This window comes from Pseudorca crassidens, chromosome 5 (genome assembly GCF_039906515.1).
Source record: "Pseudorca crassidens isolate mPseCra1 chromosome 5, mPseCra1.hap1, whole genome shotgun sequence".
Classification (NCBI taxonomy): Eukaryota; Metazoa; Chordata; class Mammalia; order Artiodactyla; family Delphinidae; genus Pseudorca; species Pseudorca crassidens.
This window is the reverse complement of record NC_090300.1, coordinates 67,231,399-67,255,335: the sequence shown is the minus strand read 5'-3', so window position 1 is coordinate 67,255,335 and position 23,937 is coordinate 67,231,399. Positions and strand designations below refer to the sequence as shown.

Below are 23,937 nucleotides of genomic sequence, written 5' to 3'. Positions count from 1 at the left end.
TTTACTCATCTGTTCCCATGTGTCTGTACACCTGTTACCTCAAAATTCAATCACTGAGAATGCTCCACAAACCCTGTAATAAAGCTCTGAACACTGAAAAATGTTTAACCAAAACATGAAAGTCTCATTCTCATATAATATCAGAGCAGTAGTACTAGACCTATTCATAGCAATGTCTATTAGAAGCACTTGCAAAGGTGTACCTGAAAATGCTGCTCCATCACTTGGATTTTTCCCTGGTCTGGGCACTTTTTTAGAGCTCGATCTGCATAATGGAACAGGATTTCCACCATCTGTAAGGAAAACAGCTTTGTATATAAATTAAAGTATGTCTCTAAAGTTTTTCAATACTTAATATATGTGATCTTCTTAAATAATACAGAATCAGGCTTTGCTATTATATTAAAAATATAATTTAAAATTTTAGTGACTTTATTTCTCAGGTTTTTTTTAACCCCAGCCTAATTTCTTTCAGCCTCAGTGTTAGCACCAATTTGCTAATCTTTCCTAATAAATACCTCCAGGTTCCAGACCTCATTAGTATATATATTGCTCAGGAAATAAAAAGTTGAAGTTTAGCTCTTCAGCTATCCTCTGCATATGTCTTTCCCTAAAGAACACAGACAGCCAATACTTTTTTACCAGATACTGAGAAAATCACTTCTAAGTCTCAGGATTGACCAACTTCTGTATATGTTTTCTAAATGTTTATACTAATTTGGAATCTAATTTTTACCAATGCATTTGCACAATAAAAAGGAGGAGGAATGACTATAGTAAATGAATTCAAGCAAGTCTAGACTAGGAAAACAAAGCTAGTGTTAAATATTAACATTAACCATATTAATACTAATTAATAATAATAATAAACATCAGGCCTCTCTGCTCCCTCAGGCAACACAAACACTTGCACATATAGTATTTCTCATTATTACTAATCAGTTTATAAAGACCAACAAATGTCAACTTTCTATGGACTATAATTAGGTTCAAAGATAACCCAGATCCCTGGGTTTTTTTACTCCTCCTACTGTCTGCTGTCTTTTGGCTATTTTACTATCTATAATTTTCATGAGAGTGAGCAAGGGAAAAAAGAAAGGGTGATAAGAAGGAATTTAAAAAGCACTCAAGATAACACCAAGGAATTACAATCTGACTTGTTTTCTTAATACACTCTCTTCTTAACTGTAGTCATTTACCTAATCACGCCCAAGATTATTAGCAAATACCAAAGGCAATCTGCACTGTACCCCAGTAAAGACCCTATTAAAATACTCACCCGATCTGTAACAACAGCCTTTCTCTTACTGGCATCCCCTGATAATCCTGCAGAGAAGCAAAATCCAGCGTAAATACAAAGTTAATCCATATCTTCAGGAGTGAAACTGCCCTGGTCTTCTACTGATAACCTATGCTAACAGCAGATATAACAATCCTTAGGTATCAAAATGCTGGATAATATGCCATAACAGGAACACCTCCCATCTATTGGACCAGATAGCTTATCAATGTACTTCCCTTTTGTTCTAATAATAAATTTTCCTTATGAAATGAATTTTAAAATGACATTTAAAATTCTATATCCTGTATTCGTCATTAACCTTTTTCACTGAAAGTCTGTAAGGTCTGATAACATCTTGCTTATAAAATACTTGAACACTAAGTCAAAAGTGTTCTGTAAGTGATCAGTATTATTCATTTTCTCTGCTCCAGAAAAACAACACCTACTACACCGGTGTTCTGTTAACTTACCCACTACTGCTTTTGCTTTTCCTTCATGGAAAGACCATGCAAGAGCCAAGGCTTCTGTAAGACAGTCTTGTTTCAGGAGGTGATCCACTCTCTAAAATGAATAAATGAGAGAAGACAGACCCCTTTGTCTGACCAATCACCAGTCAAAATTCCTATTCTACCTAATATCTTTCCAGAAGTTGCTGCTTAGTAGCTAAAATTATTCCAATAACCATGTGAATATCTTATTTCCAAGAAAAACAATTTCTTAAAGCACTGGACAGTACAGTGACTGTATAGGCTAGTATAAGCTGCCACAAGGCCTAAATATGAAAAGAGGAAACAGCTAGAATGGCACTGTAGCAGAAAAAGCTAGTTATCACAACAACCATTCACTCCCTCCTCTTTCGTAACAAATCCCAAGTTTATTTGAGACAGCAATAAACCAGCTAAAGGACATTTCTAAGACTCCCTTATAGCCACTTGGGGCCATGTGACTAAGTTCTGGCCAATGATAAGTGGAAGTGCTATCTGGACCTTTCTGGGATGTCACCTTAAAAGGCCAGGGCCAGCCTCCTCTTCTCTTTCCTCCTTCCTGGAATGTGGATTTAAAAGCTGGAACTCCAGCAGTCATATTGGAACATGAAATGACCTTGAGACTAGAATCCACACACAAGGATGGCACAACAGGGTAGTATGCCAAAGACCACGGAGTTGCCACACTAGCCACAGACTGCCTACCTCCAGATTGCCTTTACATGAGAGTTCTCTTACACCACTGGTATTTTGAATTTTCTGATATATGCAGCCAAACCTTATCATTAGTTATAGTCAGTTTTATCAAATCAAGTAGATAAGTTACAATGGTTTTGATGTACACTTCTGAAATTAAAAAGCACAAATCCAAATACTCTTTGTCTGCAAAGTCAGAACAAAAAACGTTAAGATGCTCTCAATTCAATAGTGCTACCATATAAAATTACTTTGAACTCACCTCTCTCCAGCTCCTCAGCATCATCACATAAACAGACTGGAAAACAAAGAGATGGAAATTAAAATTATCATCTTTAACAGACTTGTTTGAGAGACACATTTGTCTCAGTCCTACATCTCATTTTACATCTCTTTAAGTAAAAACATTTCATACTACAGTTAAAAGTATTTACTAAAGGGTCTTCAAGGGCCCACGTTAAAGAGTAAATCAAACATTTAAAGGTCAGTAAGTCTACAGTCCAAGAAGGGGAGTTAATTCCACGGACAAGGAAGAAGGAAAGTCCAATCTCCCAACATGTTTCTCCGTGCTAAGTTTTTTTTAAATTTATTTATTTATTTTTGGCTGCATTGGGTCTTCGTTGCTGTGCACGGGCTTTCTCTAGTCATGGAGAGCAGGGGATACTCTTCGTTGCGGTGTGTGGGCTTCTCATTGTGGTGGCTTCTCTTGTTGCGGAGTACAGGCTCTAGAACGCAGGCGCAGTAGCTGTGGCTCACGGGCTCTAGAGCGCAGGATCAGTAGTTGTGGCGCATGGGCTTAGTTGCTCTGCGGCATGTGGGATCTTCCTGCACCAGGGCTCAAACCTGTGTCCCCTGCATCGGCAGGTGGATTCTTAACCACTGTGCCACCAGGGAAGCCCTCCATGTTAAGTTTAAAAAAAAAAAACCCACAGGAACAAACTGACATACAAAAAGTTCCTATTGTAAGTCAAATGTCTCAATGCGTTTTAATATACCCTAAGATGATCTAAGCTAAAGGACATCCTAATTACATGTCAAATATTAATGAAAAGGTATCTTCCTGGTCATGAAAACATAAATGTGAAGGAACATTATGAAAGTATCCCTCTGAACAAAGAAAACCAGAACCTAAACAAAAGTAAAAATACAGTATGTCTAAAAGTAGAGGAAATAAATTAATTAGTTGTAAAGCACAGAGAACTATATTCAACATCTTATAATAACCTATAATGAAATAAAGGGGCAATCTTAAAAAAAATTAATTAAAAATCATCTAACCCCTAAAAGTTTTCAATTACTGCTAATCAGTATTCATTCTGTAATGCACTGCCCTCTTTACCAGCAACCTCCTTCAGCCCCTACTAACCTGACACAAATGCACACCAAGTCACAGAGTGGAAGAACTTACTTTTGTCCCCAAATAAAAGATCTGACCACCATAGCTACTGATGGATTGATAACAAGCCTTCTCTCCAACCAAAGCCTAAAAAAAAAAAATTTTAAGGTAAAAATTACATGCATTAGGAGTCTCAAGTTTTAAAGAATGTGGATTACAGAGACAACATGGTTTCATCCCCATAAGTGAGTGGGGGAAAAAATGTCAGTCAAGTGCCAGTCTGTCAGTGGAAGTGGCATGAAGGACAAAGTGCAAAAAGTAATTCTCTGCTTATATACGGTCTCTTTATTTTTCAGAGTAATGCGTAAAGGGAAGAACATGCCAACTTCTAAATTTGAAGCAAAATTGTTGCAACCTGCCCACTACTGGATGACAGGTAGTCACTGCTTCTGGCAAAGAATAGGGCTAATTGAAATGGTACCTCCAAGTTCTTTGAAATAAATATCAACAAAAAACACAAGAGGAAATGGGAAGATAAAGCAGCATAGTATATGAAAGTCAGCACAGCCCAGCAAAATAGAAACGAAACCTCCTGTCTGATAAATCTGGTTGCAAATTCTGGCTCTGTCACCCAATAGGTGACAGAGTTTAAACAAGTTTCAAACTTCTGACAATTACATTTTTCCATCTTTGAAAACCATGCAGTTTCTGGGAGGCTTAAATACATTAATATTTATAAATCTCCTAAAATATGTAAGTGGTCAATACTGATAACTAGTAATTTTTCTTAACTTTTTATCATGAAAATTTAAAAATATATACAAAGGTAGAGAGAATAAAATAATGAACCCAATGTAGCCAGTAACCAGCTTCATTAATTATCACTTCATCACCAATCTTGTTTCATCTATATTCCCACTGACTCCCCTATAACACAGTAAAAATTCTGAAGTAAATCTCAGATCTTGAACATCTCATTTACAAAAATTCAGTAATATGCACAATAAATAAATCCTTTCTAACGTAACCACACAATTTCATTGACAGGCTTTCAAAAATTAACAATCATTCCTCCATGTCAAATATCTGATCAGTGTTTGGATTTCAAATTGTCTCATAAATGTCAAATGTTATTGAGGTTTCTGTTCTTTGTTTCTACATTTCATTTGTTTAAATCAAGACCCAAATAAAGGCCACACACTGAAGCTGGCTGATGCATCTCTTAAGTCTCTTTTAATCTACAGAGTTTGCCTCTATCTCTCACGGTCCTTTATTTTCCTTGAGGTTTATTTGTTGAAGACGCTGGCACACTTATTCCATAGTTTCCTACTATCTGGATTTTGCTAATGGCATCCCCATGGAATCTTTTAACATGTTCCTCTGCTTCTGTATTTCCTCTAGAAGATCAGAATCAGGGTTTTTTTGGTTGTTGTTTGGTTTGGTTTTCTGGTAGTACCACTTTAAGTATGACGTTAGCGGTAGGATTTTTGTAGATGCTCTTTATTATCAGGCTGAAGAAGTTCCCTTCTATTCCTAGTTTGCTAAGAATTTTATCAGGGATACAGAATTTTGTGAAATGCTTTTCTACACCTTTTGAGGTGGTATTATGACCTTTCTTTTACAATAAACTAAATCAGTGAATTACACTTTAAAAATAAATTATTTATTTTTGTCTGTATTGGATCTCCGTTGCTGTGCGCGGGCTTTCTCTAGTTGTGGTGAATGGGGGCTACTCTTCATTGCAGTGTGTGGGCTTCTCATTGCGGTGGCTTCTCTCATTCTGCAGCACTGGCTCTAGGCGCACAGGCTTCAGTAGTTGTGGCACGTGGGCTCAGTAGTTGTGGCTTGCGAGCTCTAGAGCACAGGCTCAGTAGTTGTGGCACATGGGCTTAGTTGCTCTGTGGCACGTGAGATCTTCCCGGACCAGGGCTCAAACTCGTGTCCCCTGCATTGGCAGGCAGATTCTTAACCACTGTGCCACCAGGGAAGTCCCTACATTGACTTTTAAATGTTAAACCAGCCTGGCATGACTTGGATAAACACCATTTGAACCATAATTACTCTTTTTATACATTGCTGGTTTCTATCTGCTACTATTTTAAGGATTTTTGCTTCTCTGCTCATGAGGTCATTGGTCTAGCATTCTTTATTGTAATGTCGTTGGTTTTATTATCAGAGGTAAGCTGGTGTCATAAAAAGAATTATGTGCTCTCTTTTTCTCTATTTTTAAAAAGATTTTTGTGTAAAATTGATATTTTTTTCCTTGAATATAATAGACTTCACTAGTGAAGCTATCTGAGCCTGGACTTTCTTTTAGGAAATCAAGTTAATGTACAGCCACACAAGTACAACCACTTAGATTTCCACTTCTTGAGTCAGCTTTGGTAATTTGTGCCTTCCAAAGAATTTTTCCATTTCATCCAAAATTGTTTAATTTATTGGCATAAAGTTATTCATATTATCTTTTTAATATCTTTAGACTCCATAGCAACCGCACCTCTCTCATTCCTGATATCAGTAATTGTGTCTTCTCTTTCTCTGGATTAGTCTCACTGGAGGTTTATCAATTTTATTTATCTTTTAAAGGACAAAATGTATTTTCTTTGATTTTCTCTATTGTTTGTCCATTTCCTACTTCACTGATATATGTTCATCTTTATTATTTCTTCCTTTTATCTACTTCAAGTTTATTTGCTCTTCTCTATTTCCTTAGATAGAACCCTAGATAATTGATTTGAGATCTTTTTTTCTAATGTATTTAACGTTATAAATTACCCTCAAATTTTTTTTAATTTATTTATTTTATTTTTGGCTGTGTTGAGTCTTCGTTGCTGCACGTGGGCTTTCTCTACTTGCGGCGAACAGGGTCTATCTACACTTCGTTGCGGCGCACGGGCTTCTCATTGCAGTGGCTTCTCTTGTTGTGGAGTATAGGCTCTAGGCGCACAGGCTTCACTGGTTGCAGCACACGGGCTCTAGGGCACACAGGCTTAGTTGCTCCATGGCATGTGGGATTTTCCCTGACCAGGGATGGAACCCGTGTCCCCTGCATTGGCAGGAGGATTCTTAACCACTGCGCCACCAGGGAAGTCCCACACCCTCAAAATTAATTTAATTATAGACCACAATTTTTTTCTGAAATACAGCTGATTTACAATGTTGCGTTAGTTTCAAGTCTACAGCAAAGTGATTCAGTTATACATATATATATATATTCTTTTTCAGATTCCTTTCCCTTATAGATTATTAAAAGATATTGAGTATAGTTCCTTGTGCTATACAGTAGGTCCTTGTTGGTTATCTATTTTACATATGGTAGTGTTTATATGTTAATGCCAAACTCCTAATTATCCGTCCCCCTCTTTCCCCTTTGGTAACCATAAGTTTGTTTTGTATGTCTATGAGTCTGTCTTATAAATAAGTTCATTTGTATCATTTGTTTAGATTCCACATACAAGTGATATCATGATATCTGCCTTTCTCTGGTTTACTTCAGTCAGTATGATAATCTCTAGGTCCATCCATGTTGCTGCAGTATTTCATTCTTTTTATGGCTGGGTAATATTCCATGTATATACCACATCTTCCTTATCCATTTATCTGTCGATGGACATTTAGGTTGCTTCCATGTCTTGGATATTATAAATAGTGCTTCTATGAACATTAGTGTGCATGCATCTTTTTGAATTATAGTTTTGTCCAGATATATGCCCAGGAGTGGGATCATTGGATCATATGGTAATTCTATTTTTAGTTTTTTAAGGAACCTCCATCCTGTAGCTGTGCCAATTTACATTCCCACAAACAGCGCAGGAAGGTTCCTTTTTCTTCACACCCTCTCCAGCATTTATTATTTGTAGAGGTTTTGATGATGGCCATTCTGACTGGTGTGAGGTGATACCTCATTGTAGTTTTGATTTGCATTTCTCTAATAATTAGCAATGTTGAGCATCTTTTCATGTGCCTATTGCCCATCTGTATGTCTTCTTTCGAGAAATGCCTTTTTAGATCTTCTGCCCATTTTTTGATTGGGTTGTTCGTTTTTTTGATATTGAGCGGTATGAGCTGTTTGAGACCATAGCTGTTTGATATGCTGTATTTTCACTTTCGTTTAGTTCAAAATATATTCTAATTTCCTTTGAGATTTCTTCTTTGACTCATAGGTTATTTATAAAAGTGTTACTTAATTTCCAAATATTTGGGTTTTCTCCGGATTTACCCTGATGATTCCTTCAACAGTTTGCTGTAGTTTGTTTTACGGCCTAGCATACAATCTATTGGATGCTCCATGTGCACTTGAAAAAGTTTGTAATTTGCTTTTGTTGGGTGGAATATTCTATAAATGTCAGTTAAGTCAAGTTGGTCAATGATTTTTTTGCCTTCTATACCCTTGATGGTTTTGTCTACTAATTCTATTACTTACTGATAAAGGAGTTTTGAAATTTCCAAACTCTAATTGTGGACTTGTCTGTTTCTCCTTTTAGATCTGTTAGTTTTAGTTTCATATATTTTGAAGGTCTGTTATTGGGTGCTGAAACCTTTAAGATTGTTATGCCTTCTTGACAAATTAACACTTTTTTATCAATTTGAAATTTCTCTTTATCTCTGACAATATTCTCTACTCTGAAATCTACTTAATCTGATATTAAAATAGCCATTCTAATGATTAGTGTTTGCATGATATGTCTTTTTCCTTCTCCTTACTTTTAACTTGTCTGTGTCTTTGTATTTAATATGAACTTTTTGTAGACAGCATATAGTTGGTTCTTGCTTTTTTTATCCAGTCTGACAATCCTTGCCTTTTAACTGAAATGTTTAGACTACTTCCACTTCCTATGATTATTGATATAGTTGGGTTTCGATTATCTTATTGTTTTCTACTTGTATTACCTGTTCTTTTTTTATGCTTTGTTGAATTTAATATTTTTTAACATTCCATTTTGTTGCTACCAGTGACTTATAAAGTTATACTTCTTTTTCTGTTCTAGTGGTTACAATATGCAGCTTTAACTAATGTCAGTCTACATTTACATAATATTGTACTATTTGATGTATAATGTTAACAACCTTACAATAATATACTTCCTTCCCCCCACTCCCTGCTGTTATGTACTATTTTCGTCACACTATTACTTCTACATATCATAAACACTCCTTTTGTTTTAAACAGTCAACTGCTTTCGTTAAATGACAATATTAAGGTATAATTTACATACCATAAAATTCACTCATTAAGTATACAATAATTTTTAGTAAATTTACAGTTGTTCGAGCATCACCAAAATCCAGTTTTAGAACATTTCCATCACTCCACAGAGATACCTTTTACCTATTTTCAGTCAACCCTCATTCCTACTCCTGGTCCCAGTCCCACTAATCCACATCTGGCTCTCTAAACCTGCCTTTTCTGGACATTTCATATAAATATAATCAAAGAGTATATGGTCTTTCCATATGGCTTCTTTCACTTAACACAGTATTTTTGAGGTTCATCCATGTTGTAGCATGTGTCAACAGTTCACCTTTTTTATTGAGGAATAGCATTCTATTACGCAGATATACCACATTTTGTTTATCTATCAGCTAGTGGACATTTTGACTGTTTTGACTTTTTAGCTATTAAGAATAACGTTGCTATGAACATTTGTGTACAAGTGTTTATGCAGAGATATGTTTTCGTTTCACTTGAGTAGCTACCTAGGCATAGAATCGCTCAGTCATATGGAACCTTTATGTTTAATATTTTGAGGAACTGCCAAAATGTTTTCCACAGTGGCTGCATCATAACCCACAAGCAAAGTACGAGAGTTCCAATATTTCTGCATCCTAATCAACATTTGTTATTGTCTGTCTTTTTGATTATAGCCATCCTAGTGGGCATGAAATGATATCTCACTGTGATTTTGACTTGCGTTTCCCTAATGATTAATGATGTTGAGCATCTTGTCATCTGCTTATTGGCCATTTGTATATCTTCTTTGGAGATTGCTGCAGTTTGTTTCTGATGAGAAATCTGCTCTCACACTTTTTGTTGCTCCTCTGCATTTAATGTGTCTTTTTCCTCTGCCTGCTTTAATATTTTCCTCTTTCCAATTCATTTGGATCAATCTATGTTTATTTCACTTGTGCTTGGGTTCACCGAGCTTCTTGCAATTCTGTGTTTACAGCTTAGGAAAGTTTTTGACCATTATTTCTTTAAATTTTTTTCCCTCCTCCCCTTCAGAGATTTCAACTACACATTTATTAGGCTAAGTGGTGCTGTCTCACTGCAGTCACTAACACTAGAGTTTTTTAAATTTTTTCTCTCTACTTCATTTTGGATAGATTCTATTGCTCTATCTTCAAGTTCACTAATATCTTGAAAACTATTGTTTTTTGTTTTGGGGTTTTTTCCCTGATTTTTTTCCAGACAGGAGAGTAAATCCAGTCCCCATTATTCCATCTTGGCTGAAAGTGCAAGTTCAAAGTCTATCAGTATTTTTAATAACCACTCAAACAAAAGAAAATATCTAAGTGTGGGACAATAATTACTCTTACTTTAGTGAATTCTATTGCATTACCATTTCTTCTCCTGGATTTTCCTGGTTTCTAAATTCTGAAAATATATATGGAAGACCCTTTCACATATATTTATGCTCTAATATCTCAGGGAGATTTGAGCAATGGCTAGATATTATACTGCAGACACTCATTATATATGACCTTCATTACTACTTTTTTCAAGAAATTATCCAGAGAAGACTCAAAAAGTCTAAATTTCCTGCTTAAAGATTATTGGCTTAGGAAACATGAGATCACAATTCAAAGTAATTTAACTGTAAACTACCTGTGTAAACTGCTAAAGGCCATTATTGTCATTGCTTAAAATATAGTAAAATTAATACTAAGATCATAACTTTTGTGTCTTCCTTCTCTGCAGGCTCCTACATTTCATCTATTTCCTATTCCTCCAGAATCATCTTTCTTTCTCTCGAAGCGACCTTTGCCTTTTAATGGCTACAGCCTCCATACCTGTTCCAGCCTTTACTAATCACCCAAATATTTCCAAAGCCTTATAGGCTACCTGTCTCTCTAGTCATTTATTCCTTAAATCAATCAGGCTTGTTGTCAACATAATAAACTTTCTAAAATACCTTGCTTTTACGATTTCTTTCTCATGAACTTTCAATTTCATTTCATTATTTCAGTATGAAAGTTAAAATTCTTTGGTATTAAATTAGTCACATTTCCAAGTAGAAGACAACAGGAATTATTGTTCTAGTTCACATTCCTGAATACTTACAAACACACTCACATCCACTTCAACCTAGCTAGTGGCTTTTAAAAAAAAAATCTCAAGACTTAAAGATAACTCCTCAGAATTCCTATTTCTAAAACAAAACAACCACAAAATACCAAGTTTATCAAAGCAATACTAAGATAATGGATTACCCTTACCAGTGCCTGGCTCACGTTTCCTCCAGTGGCTAGAGATTTGAAATGGCTGCTATTATAGACCAACTGAACTTCTGAGATCTCCACCATTTCCAATTCCTCTTGAGTCTGCCGATCAATCACATGCAACTTCTCTACACTGTCCAAGAGCACAATCGTGCGCGAGTTTATCCACTGTAATTCAAGCACACAACAACACAAAAGTGAGGCCCATCCCACACCATCACCCAGGGCAAAAAAGCTTGGCAACTCACTTAAATGACACTGACGACCTTATCCATTTAATTAATAACTTGATGACACCACAATCACAGCAAGAACTACTCGGTGACAACCCAGAGAACGACAGGTGCACAGCGTAGTATTGAGTTTTGATGGTGTTAAAATGACTCATAGTGTAAAAGAAGGCTAATTAAGAGCTCTAATAGATATTATGGGATATACTGTTTTTTATCAATGTTTTTGAAAGGTACATCGGCACAATGACTTAAGCAAAGTGACCAACTTTGCATTTCTAGTGGTTTTGACATTAATCAAACAAAAGGGCAAATGAAACCTCATAAACCTATCTGGTCAAAGAATGATTGTTACCATTTAAGTAATTCATATTTAAAAATACAAGCTATTTAAAATATATATTTCCTTCAAAACATACCTACAAATTATGGCAGAGTTCTTTGCTCTTTCTATTTCTCTATATATTCTGAATATTCTTTAATTAGTACTAGTATAATATTAAAAGTAATAACAATAATAATGTTAAAATCTTCTGAAGGATACCATTTTGATAAATTTCTTGGGTTATATATAAGATTTCTTATTTTCAAAATTTTTTTTTTTTTTTTTTTTTTGCTGTACGCAGGCCTCTCACTGTTGCGGCCTCTCCCGTTGCGGAGCACAGGCTCCGGACGCGCAGGCTCAGCGGCCTTGGCTCACGGGCCCAGCCGCTCCGTGGCACGTGGGATCTTCCCGGACCGGGGCACGAACCCGTGTCCCCTACATCGGCAGGCGGACTCTCAACCACTGCGCCACGAGGGAAGCCCCAAAATATTTTTTTGAAAAATCTCAATCCCTTCCCAAGAAATAAATGAAGTCTTAAAATCTGCTCAATTAGAATTCTAAATTAACCAGAACAAAGTACTTCCCCTGTACTTTCTCTCTCTGGTATTCATTTTGGTTTATTTATATGAACTCTTCCCATGTTATCAGAAATTATTTGCATAATATCATATCAAAAACAATCAAGTTGAAAATGGATCAATTTTCTTTTAACTATGTTGAATATATACTTTAACACTGTGTTACACAGGAAGGGTTTGGTTTTCCAAAAAAAAACCTGTCCCTCAGGAAACAGAGTTTGACACTCAAATCATTTACAAAGAGCTTTTGTAAGGTGCTCTCTTGATTACTTTACTTTGAGAAACAAAGTTTCATTTAGGAAAGACATATTATTCAGCCCTGTATAAACTTAGTGCTAGTTTTTAGATGTTTTCAAAGCTCACCTGGTTAAAAGAGAAAGAATGACAAAAAATGTTAGCAGGATTAGCAATTATTCTTGGGATTAGATCCTCACAATTTTAAGTGTTGACACACTGTAAACAAGCCTTTTAAAGGTAATTTACAAAGCAATGCAGTTAGGGGTCACATCATGAATAAGCCACAGGACAAATGAAAAACACCAACTGTCCTACTATTAGGAGAATGGCTACCTGTGGTTGGGAAAATTTTTTCCAGGGACAGAATCATATGCAGCTTTTTAAAGTGCTGTATCTCAAACATCTTAAATGGAAGCAATGATGATGAATTCTAGAAAACTGTGTTAGATGATTTTCAACAAGGGGTTCTGGTGATGACAAAAACACTCACGTCTTATACGTGTGAGAAGAGGTTGAACAAAATTATTTCATGAAATGTGTATGAAAAAAAGTATTATTTCTAAATCAAGTCTGTACATGAGATTGAAAGGCAATGTGCAAATTAATAAATCATCTATTATAAAAATTGATACAAAAAGAAATAATCTCTTTTTTTTAAACCAAAAGTTGCTCAGGACTGAGATGCACAGTAGAGAGAGAACTCTGAAAAGTTTTTAGCCACAGATAAAGAATAGCTCCTGAACTCCTGAACCAATTAGGACATACTCAGAAGTACAAAACTGTGTTAACAAAGAAAGCCCGGCAATGATCCTGAAGAAATGATTCTGATCTCCCCTTTGAGCTAATCAGGACATAAGGCTAAAAGGCAATAAAAATAATGTGGCATCACACCAGCCTCAGACTTTATTCAGTACAAGCAGGATTTAACTTTTTTAAAAAATTTATTTATTTTTGGCTGCGTTGGGTCTTCGTTGCTGCACGCGGGCTTTCTCTAGTTGCAGCGAGTGGGGGCTACTCTTTATTGCGGTGCACGGGCTTCTCACTGCGGTGGCTTCTCTTGTTGCGGAGCACAGGCTCAGTAGCTGTGGCGCAGGGGCTTAGTCACTCCGCGGCATGTGGGATCTTCCTGGACCAGAGCTCAAACCCATGTACCCTGCATTGGCAGGCGGATTCTTAACCACTGCACCACAGGGAAGCCCAGGACTTCACTTGTGTCCACATTTTATATAATCCTAAAGGTCATGATTTATGACACAAATCCTGGTAGCCTTGATACAACATGGACTCAAAACAATTACATAAAATGAACGGGGATATTTCATTTCAATAATACTTACAGTAAAGTTGATGAGGTCATAGTATAGGTGAAGATGCTTTTGCTTAGTAACATGTATTGCTCCAGATTCATCTCTCTTAACCTGATGATGAAATAAAAACAACCTAAATATCAGCTATTGTTTGAGAGACGTTTTAAAGTCTCACCTAGTCAATCCACCAGGAAAATGATTTCCATTCAGAATATGGATAAAACAAAAATACTGATAATTAAAGAAACTATACAAATGAAAAAAATCACTCACATCATGATTTGTACCAAAATCCATAGTACACCTGGTCAGTGGTCTAGTTGTCAGTTTAGGCATACCCTGTTTTATTGCACTTCACTTTACTGTGCTTCCAGATATTGTGTGTTTTACAAACTGAAGGTTTGTGGCAACCCTGTGTCAATCAATCTATCAGCACCATTCTTCCAACAACATTTGCTCACTTCATGTCTCTGTGCCACATTTTGGTAATTCTTGCAATACTTCAAACTTTTTCATTATTATTGTATTGTTATAGTAATCTGTGATCAGTGATCTTTGATGTTAATATTGTAATTGTTTTGGCATTTTTTAGCAATGAAGTATTTTTAAATTAAGGTATGTACATTGTTTTTTTTAGAGATAATGCTATTGCACACTTAAAAGATTACAGTATAGTGTAAACATAAGTTTTATATGCACTTGGAAACCAAACAACTTATGTGACTCACTTTATTGCAATATTTGCTTTATTGCAGTGGTCTGAAACTGAACCCACAATATCCCTGGGGTATGTCTGTACAGGCAAATGCTGTATGTAATATTCACTCTGTCATAATTCAGAAAAACCTAACTGCATCACGTCAATGACTATTTAGCCAGAGTTAAAGCATAAAATGGGATTGGTGGCATAATGTAAAAAAGTAAAACAAAAGTTCATGAAAAGAAAAAAAACTGCTGCTGTGACAAGACTAGACTTCTTTGGGTGAAGTATGATACTATTATAGCTCAAACAGCCCAAAATTTCCCGAAAGAACCTCAAGCGTCAATATTTTACTTATATATGCATATATATACTCTCTATAATCTTCAATCATCCTTATAATTTGCTCTCTCCACTTATGCTCCAAGGTGACAGAGCACTGAAGAAGAACAACACACCACAATGACCTGCCTGAAATTCATGACGTTTGATTCAACCTGGGTCTTCTTGCATACTCTCCATAGTAGTCTTCTAGATGTCTTCCTTTCCCTTTAAGTCACAATTCCTCTTTGCCTTCTAGTCCCAACACTTGTAGTGTTGACCTCACCAGATATCTTAACAAACAACTGAGACCATTTAGTGTGAGCCCTTTGTGTACTCCCATCTTCACTTCCTAAGTCACCTCCCCTGTAAGAAAGAATGCTCTGGTAAAAAGGAGCGTAAGATCTACAGCTATGTGTTTAAGAGTAAGTTCCACTATTACAGCTGAGTCACCAAGAGTAAATCATTTATTCTTTCAGTTCCCTCATTTGTAAAATGAAAATAAGACAGCACCAAATTGTTCCATATCTTGCATATGTTGAAAGTGTTTCGTAAACAAAAAGGTCAATGCCAACATTAACTATTCTAAGATTGGCTAAAGTCCTTGCTAAACAAAACCACTTCACTTGTATATACTCTAAATCCTACTCCCTCCATTGCTGTTTAGTATTACCCCTCCCCTGCTAACATACTCAGTCACTCCTTTCAAAGGACCTTTTTCCTCTTGCTATCAAACAGGTTTCTGACTTTTCCATCTTCAAAAAACAAAAGCAAAACACCTTCCCTTCATTTACTTCTTCCAGAAAGTTAACCAATCTTTTTCCTCTTGTAACCAAATGCTGTACTATGATTGTGTGAGTCTGTTCTTCTAGATACTCATTTCTTTAACAAGGCTCTATAATCTAGCTTCCACCTCAATTCCACTGATAATTAGTCCTCTGAAAAGTTTCTAAAGAACTACTTCTTGCATATCTGGTGGGCTTATCTTCAGTCTGCTTCCTTGATCTCTCTTTGGCATTGGTATTACCCTGGAATTGATAATGTCCTGAAGCCTCTCCTTCTTCATCTTCTGTGATGCCATACTGGTCTATTTCCCCTCCTACCTCTAGATGCCTTTATAGGATCCTCCTTTCCTACTGTCTTTTCTTTTTCCTTTCCCCTACATGAGTGTCCACCAAGGTTATGTATGCTTTTGCTTTTGATTTTCACAGCTTCAACTACCTTCTCTATTCTGGAATTCTCATTTTCACCCCAGACCTGGACTGCCTATCCTCCCAGAGGACATTCCCCAATACAACACTTGAGAGTCTCACCTTTGCTTCCAACCCAACACATTAAATTCTTCCCTGACCCTAACTCATTGAATATTTCATGCTTCTAAAATGCAAAGCCAGAAATGCAATGTTTCGTTTATGTCCTTCGGTCCCCAGATCCACTAAGATGAGAAGCCTTGTCTTTCCTTCAAAATGCCATCCCTAGCTCTCACTGCAACCAACCATCCTTGTCTAAAGACCTCACACTTGCTTTATTACAAGAGCAAAACCTTTCTTTTCCCTCCAACCTCCTATAATCTGTTCTTTTTACTATTTCTACAGTGATCTTCCTAAAACGTCACTTTAATCACATCACTTTAATTACCTAAGAACATGTGATGGCTCCCCATTACCAATCTAGGTCAATTATTATATAATCTAGATCAGAGCTTGGCAAACTTTTTCTGTAAAAGGCCATACAGTAAGTATTTTAGGTTCTACAGAGCATACAGTCTCTGTCACGACTACTCAACTCTGCCACAGTAGTGCAAAAGCAGCCATAAATAATACATAACCAAATGGGCATGACCGTATTCAATAAAACTTTACAAAAACAAGTAGCCAGTCAGATCTGGCCCATAGGCCATAGTCTGCCAACCCCTAATCAAGATCCATGCCGTATGTTCAACTTTATTCTCAACAATAAGTTTCTCCCTGTCATTAACTCTATAAATATTTATTAGGGACTTTCTACATACAAGTACTGTCCTAGTGGCTGGAATAGAGCAGTAGAGTTGGTTTTAGACTTACAGAGCTTTCAGTCTAGTGAGGAAAAAAAATATTAGATAAGTAATTTTAAAAATGCTGAATGTTGTCAAAAAAGGTCTTATCGGTGTCTATGAAGCGGGAAATGCTAACTGAGGTCAGGAGGTCAGGAAAGGCAATGCTAATCATGAGCCAGTATAATGTGGAAGAGAGCACACAGCTTTCCTGGCAGAGGTGTTGGCATATGTACAGACACCGAGGCCAAAGACATGGAAGCAACCTAAATGTCCGTTGACAGAGGAATGGATAAAGAAAATGTGGTGTATAAATATATATGTATACACACACACACACACACACACACACACATACAACAGAATACTATTCAGCCACAAAAAAGAATGAAATAATGCTATTTGCAGCAACATGGATGGACCTAGAGATTATCGTACTAAGTGAGTCAGAGAAAGACAAATACCATATGATATTGTTTATATGTGGAATCTAAAAAAATGATACAAATAAACTTATTTTCAATACAGAAACAGGCTCACAGACATAGAAAACAAACTTATGGTTACCAAAGGGGAAAGGAGGGGGAGGGATAAATTAGGAGTTTGGGATTAGCAGCTACAAACTACTCTATGTAAAATAAACAACAAGGTCCTACCACACAGCACAGGGAATTATATTCAGTATCTCATAATAATCTATAATGGAAAATAATCTGAAAAAGAATATATGTGTGTGTGTGTGTGTGTGTGTGTGTGTGTGTGTGTGTGTGTGTATATATATATAAACCGAATCAATTTGCTGTACACCAAAAACTAACTCAACACTGTCAATCAACTATACTTCAATTAAAAAAAATAAAAAAAGACACTGAGGCCAAAGACTAGTCAGGAAGCTACTCCAGAGCCTAGGCTAGAGATATCAGTGGGAAGCAGCAATGGGGGAGACAAAGAGGAAGTATACTCAGAGTCAATAGATGTGTGATAGAGTAGAAATAAAGGGAGAAGTGTAACTGAAAGGCAACTCCTAGATTTCTGGCTGGAGAAACTAGGTGGATAGTGGTGTACTTGCTTCACTGAGCTAGGAAACCCAAGAAGAGATTCCACAGGCACATTCTTACCTCTATAACTTCAGTTCATCTTATTTTCCCCAATATGCATATTCACCCCTCCTATAGTATTTGCCTTTATTTGTTTTTTGTTTTTTTTTATAAATTCATTTATTTATTTATTTTTGGCTGTGTTGGGTCTTCATTGCTGCACACAGGCTTTCTCTAGTTGCGGCGAGCTGGGGCTACTCTTCATTGCAGTGCGCGGGCTTCTCATTGCGGTGGCTTGTCTTTGTTGTGGAGCATGGGCTCTAGGTGCACGGGCTTCAGTAGTTGTAGCACGCAGTCTCAGTAGTTGTGGCTTGTAGGCTCTAGAGTAAAGACTCAGTAGTTGTGGCGCAGGGGCTTAGTTGCTCTGCGGCATGTGGGATCTTCCTGGACCAGGGCTCAAACCCGTGTCCCCTGCATTGGCTGGCACATTCTTAACCACTGCGCCACCAGGGAAGTCCCTAGTATCTGCCTTATATCCTTCATAAAGTCTTCCACAGCCTCTTTAGTCTATACAAATCTCTTCATACTCTGAACTTATATCAATTTTTAAATTCTCATCACATACTTGAATCCTTAAACTGTTCTCACTAGTAGTAATGAACATACTACTGGTTTTGCCTTTCAAAACATATCTTAACCTATGTGAAAGAAGGAGTTAAGTTTTATACTTCTTTCAATTGCCTTGTGTCCATTACAGTGTAGATAACATAGTATGTGCTCAATGATAACGTGCTCTCTAATAAATACACTATATGTAGATAGGTAAGCCATTAATACAGACCTATGTACATCTATATATTTATACATACACATAAACCATCAATTATTTATTAGTCAAAGGAGATGGAACTGAGAAATATACCATGAAGAGGCATGGAGCTGAGGGTGATCATCTGTTTTCCATGTTAACCACTAAAGCCTCCAATAAACATTAAATAGGTCACTCTCTCTCCAAAGAATTATGATAGCATATTTCTTTGACACAATACTAAATTACTGGTGAATCAAAAAAATAATCTTATGATAAAGAACTTTACCACAGATCTAGCATCATATTAGGACTTACCAGTAGAAAATGAACAACATCTCCTCTGCAGAAAGCAAGCATGGGATTCACATAATTATGCACTGCTACGAAGTGCCAGGCCAGCAATGGAACACTGGAAGGATCCATCTAAGTGAGGAGAAGGGAAAAAAAAGACATCACTGTTAACACACAGAAAAACAAAGGGAAAACTCTAGTTTACAACAGCATCTGACTGGTGTTCCTTGATAAAACTTCTCCTAATTTCTTATTAAAATTCCTAAAGGAGGGACTTCCCCTGGTGGCGCAGTGGTTAAGAATCCGCCTGCCAATGCAGGGGACACTGGGTTCAAGCCCTGGTCCGGGAAAATCCCACATGCCGCGGAGCAACTAAGCCTGTGCGCCACAACTACTGAGCCTGCGCTCTAGAGCCCGCGAGCCACAACTACTGAAGCCCATGCGCCACAACTGCTGAAGCCCGCGCGTCTATAGAGCCCATGCTCCGCAACGAGAAGCCACCACAACAAGAAGAACATGCACCACAATGAAGAGTAGCCCCCGCTCACCACAACTAGAGAAAAGCCGGCACGCAGCAACAAAGACCCAATGCAGCCAATCAATCAACCAATTCCAAAGGAGCAGAGACTGACTGGGAAGTGTCATGAGGGAACTTTCTGTGTGGATGGTAATGTTCCACATCTTGACAGAGGTTTGGATTACAAAAGTACATACATCTTGTCAAAGTTCAGCAAATGTACACTCAAGATCTGTACATTTGTTGTATGTAAATTGTTACACCAAAGGAAAAACTTCAACAAATACTGAAATGTACTTAATCATATGCATGTTGATTATTTAGGAAAAAAGAGTACTTATTTCTGTAATTTACTTGGAAATACATTTAAAAAAAACATAATTTGATGGGTGCACAAACAGGTATATAATAAAATACAATAAAATGCTAATGGTAGAGTTTTACAATGGTAAGTATATAGATGTTCAATGTAAAATTCTTTCAACTTCTCTATTTGTTTGAAAATGTTCATAATAAAATGCTGGGAAAAAACACCAATAAAAACATACAAAAAGATGTAAACACATACTACCATGATAAATCTCAATTAGCCAATGAAGCTCGCCTAAGAACTGTTAATGGCAATATAAGCCAGCTTTGCCAGCTGAAAGGGCAGACCTGCTTCCCCTGGGGTCCAAAGATACACCGAGTACCAACAAGAAAACAGAAGAGTGAGCTCCCTCATTACAGCGGCTACTTTCTGAACCAGTCTTCGTTCTGCATCATCATTCTCCTTCCCATCCCATCCCATCAATGCCTCTCCTCATATACACACAGGAAGAAAACAACTCTTTGAAAACAACCAATCAGGAAAAAGAAAAGGGAAATTGAGGTGTGCGTAATACGTTCTGAGTATCATCATCCTCCAAAGTAAAATATCAGAGGCAGAAGAAGCCAAGGAAAGAGTATGCAGCAGCAATTCATGCTGGGTATTACGGTGGGGTGTTCTCTATCAGCAGTTCATTATCAAAGCAGCAGCTGTTCATGAGAGAAAAACTTAACAGAATAAAGGTAGAAAAGTACAGATCTTGTGATCCCCAGGTTACTGCTGTAGTCACCAGCTTATGCTGCTTTGGTCACATCAAGGTAATCAGACAGTGACCTTTGCAGCATTGATTTCCATTCTACCTAGTTTTCTGACAACCTCACAGAATGTGCCACTTGCAAGTCATTCTCCCCAATCTCCTGACATGGTCTTTTTACCAATAAGACGGAGAGGCTTACTTACCCGTCCATAAGGAAAAGTCATCCACACTTTCAAGGATGGCTTCAATCCAATGACCAGTATCTTTAGGGGAAAAAATACATTTTAATATTTACCCTGCAATTTTCAAATTTTGGGTATTCAAAGCCTCTAAAGTTATGAGCTTCATCTTCTAAATATACCTACCTTTGTTAAGGATGCCATGGCCAGTAAGGAAAACTGTGTGATGGGATGATCTTTCAACTCGGGCTTAGAATGGAGAGGCTCAATACAGCAAACTTCACCCTTGGAACCACTGAACAGGCATCTAGATTCACATGTCCTCACTCCCATCACTCTCCTGAAAATGTAACCAAAAAATGTCAGATCAACTTAGCAATGCTCCAAGGTGCTATAGCCCTAGCGTGGCCTACTACAAAAGCCTCCTAACAATCCAACAATTGTTACTCCTGCCCCCAACAATCCAAACTCCACATGACATCGGCATGTCATTTTTAATGTGTGGGTCAGATTTATCACCCTTCTCCTAAAAAATCTCCAATGGCTTGCCACTGTACATAAAATAAAATCCACTCTTCACCATGTTTAAAAGGTCCTATATGATCTGGCTCCTGCCTTCACTCCTCTCCCACTACTGTTGCTCCTGACAAACGCATGCTCCAGCCACACCTGCTTTCTCTCCACTGCTCCAGCATGCCATGCTGTGCCCACCTCAAAGGCTCTGTGCTTGAACGTCCCTCTGCCTGGAACACTTCTCCTAGATCTTTCCACTTGTTGACCAGATTGTCATTCAGGTCTTTGCTCAAATGTCACCTTCGGAGAGAAGCCTTACTAAATTATACTCAAATGCACTCCAGCACACTGACCTGTTTTTTTTTTTTCACAGTACTCATAACTATCTACAGTTATTTCATTTATGCATTGGTTTATTGTGCCTCCCTACCCCCGACCCAACTAGAATGTAAGTTCTATTGCAGTAGCAACCTTGCCTGGTTCATAGCTGTAACTCTGGTGTCTAGAACAATGCCTACACATAGGAGATGCTCAATAAACATTAGCTAAATAAATCAATAGTATTTTTTAAGCAATTACTCTGGGCTCAACATTGTTAGAAGGTACAAGAAATACAAGAAACATAGTCCTTACTTTGAAGAACTTATGGAAATATAATACACATTGAATTTTTTGTTCTACTTTTTTTTAAACTCAGATTTGTAAATGTTCTTCCATGTATCTAAATAGTCTTTCCTCTTATTTAAAGAGAAAACAGGGCAATGCCAAGGCAATAAAAACCTTTCTACACCTGGCCATTATGGTTATAATCAACTGGGCCTGGGGCCTAAACGGAAATAAGTGAGATACTCCAGAATAATGGTTCCCAAGATTGACAGAGCTTATGAACACTCTGGGGAGAAGGAGTCTAGAATCCTATCTCGGACCTACTGCAATAGAATTGGGGCGGGGGCCGGCCTGGTGCTCTGTATGTTCTATAAGCCCCCCCAGGTTAAGTGTAATACACAGCCACAAGCTATTTCCAATCACATGGGTTTTCCAGACCTCTTCATATTCAACTTCAAGTCATTAAACTGGAGCTAATCTTTTCATTTGTCTACAAATGTCCATTAGTCTCTTACTTAAATGTCAATTCAAAAACAGAGCCTCCGCTGTCGTTGCAAACTGCAAGAGTTGGATCATCTGTAAACTAAACAGAGAAGGAATTTATTTTCTTATACATTTTCAGACAACTAATCAAGTATTAAAAAGGTAAGGGAAAAAATTATAAAATCTAAGACAAACACATTTAATAGCATTTGAAATCACCTAAACTATATCTACCTCAGTACTCTAAACATACAAACTTACCCATGTTTGGAATAAAAATGGCTCAATATCTTTAAAAAAATGAGGCTTTAAAAAAAGCAAAAACCACCTTTCATCAGGATAAAAGAAAAATACAAACTATGACTCATAAAAGCCCTAAGGTTCTCTACTTAGGTTCTTACATTAATTTTTTTCTAACTTGCTATTAAGCTAAATAGGATACTCTGGATACATTTGCAGTTGCCTAGCTTTCAAGAATAAAGACACAGTGAAAGATATTTTGTAGCTTTGGGAAATAAACTTATTGGAATATGTTTTCCAATAACTGAAGAGTTAATCCACTACATGTAAAAGTTTAACTTTTTATGTAACTCTTCCTAAAACGTGCTGCCCCCTCAATCTTCTTCGACAGAGTATACCTTCAGTTATTATTATCTACCCTGGAAAACTCAAATAATAAATAATGTTCAGAATGACAGATGGCCCTAAGGGCTTATGCGGTATGGTAGATATGAGTGTTGTAAGATACAAAATTGAATAACTTAATTTGTATCACTTACAGTGACTAGTCTCCCTAACCACAGAGGTTTGTAAAACCACCCTAAATCTCATGCCTTTGTGCTCTTCAGGGATGGCTGAGGTACAGGAGGCTACTATGAAATTATTCTTCCTCAACCCCACACACGGGTAAAGAAGTCCTACACCTTTGTTCTCAAGGCCTAGCTGAGTAGTTGCCAAAGTGGAGTGTAGGGAAAATAATAGCACTCATGATTTTACTTATTAATTTTCTACTTCTTGTGTATGTGTTTTATAATGTACTTATAGTACACTAATATATTTACATAATTTTTAATATATATATATGTATATATACACACACACATACACACATACATATGTATATATAAATGAATTAAAGCCCAAACTGTTACTGATGGGATGTGTAGGGTTAAGTCTGGAGAACGAGTAAGAGGTTTGAAGCACAAGTAGCCGTTGTCAATGGAAGACCTCAGAAGTAAAGTCAGTGTCTGCACTTATCACCATTCCCAAGAAACACAACGTCCACTACTAGTCTGCTTTTAACGTCAGCTGCATTCTTCTGCCTTTTTCTCTCTGCCTTTATCTCTTGTTTCCTATTGCTTCTCCCAAAGATTTTGCATTTTTCTGCAAATGGACTAGACTTTTATAAACAACCAACCATTTATTGAGCACTGTTTATTGTAATGTGCTACTACATATAACACACAA

The 23,937-nt window shown here is 37.0% G+C and overlaps 1 protein-coding gene across 7 annotated transcripts in view; it reads right to left on the bottom strand.

Moving 5' to 3' along the window:
- The window catches only part of VPS8 (VPS8 subunit of CORVET complex), a 306,350-nt gene that overhangs the window by 241,179 nt on the left and 41,234 nt on the right, over positions 1 to 23,937 (bottom strand). For all 7 annotated transcript variants that reach the window (XM_067738310.1, XM_067738309.1, XM_067738314.1 and 4 more), the window contains 11 exons: positions 22,503 to 22,570; positions 21,055 to 21,208; positions 20,893 to 20,952; positions 19,133 to 19,240; positions 13,947 to 14,027; positions 11,237 to 11,407; positions 3,872 to 3,946; positions 2,726 to 2,761; positions 1,753 to 1,843; positions 1,280 to 1,326; positions 204 to 293 (listed from right to left, as the gene is read on the bottom strand). In XM_067738310.1, the coding sequence (XP_067594411.1) occupies positions 204 to 293; positions 1,280 to 1,326; positions 1,753 to 1,843; positions 2,726 to 2,761; positions 3,872 to 3,946; positions 11,237 to 11,407; positions 13,947 to 14,027; positions 19,133 to 19,240; positions 20,893 to 20,952; positions 21,055 to 21,208; positions 22,503 to 22,570 (981 nt within the window). The remainder of the gene's footprint in view (positions 1 to 203; positions 294 to 1,279; positions 1,327 to 1,752; positions 1,844 to 2,725; positions 2,762 to 3,871; positions 3,947 to 11,236; positions 11,408 to 13,946; positions 14,028 to 19,132; positions 19,241 to 20,892; positions 20,953 to 21,054; positions 21,209 to 22,502; positions 22,571 to 23,937) is intronic.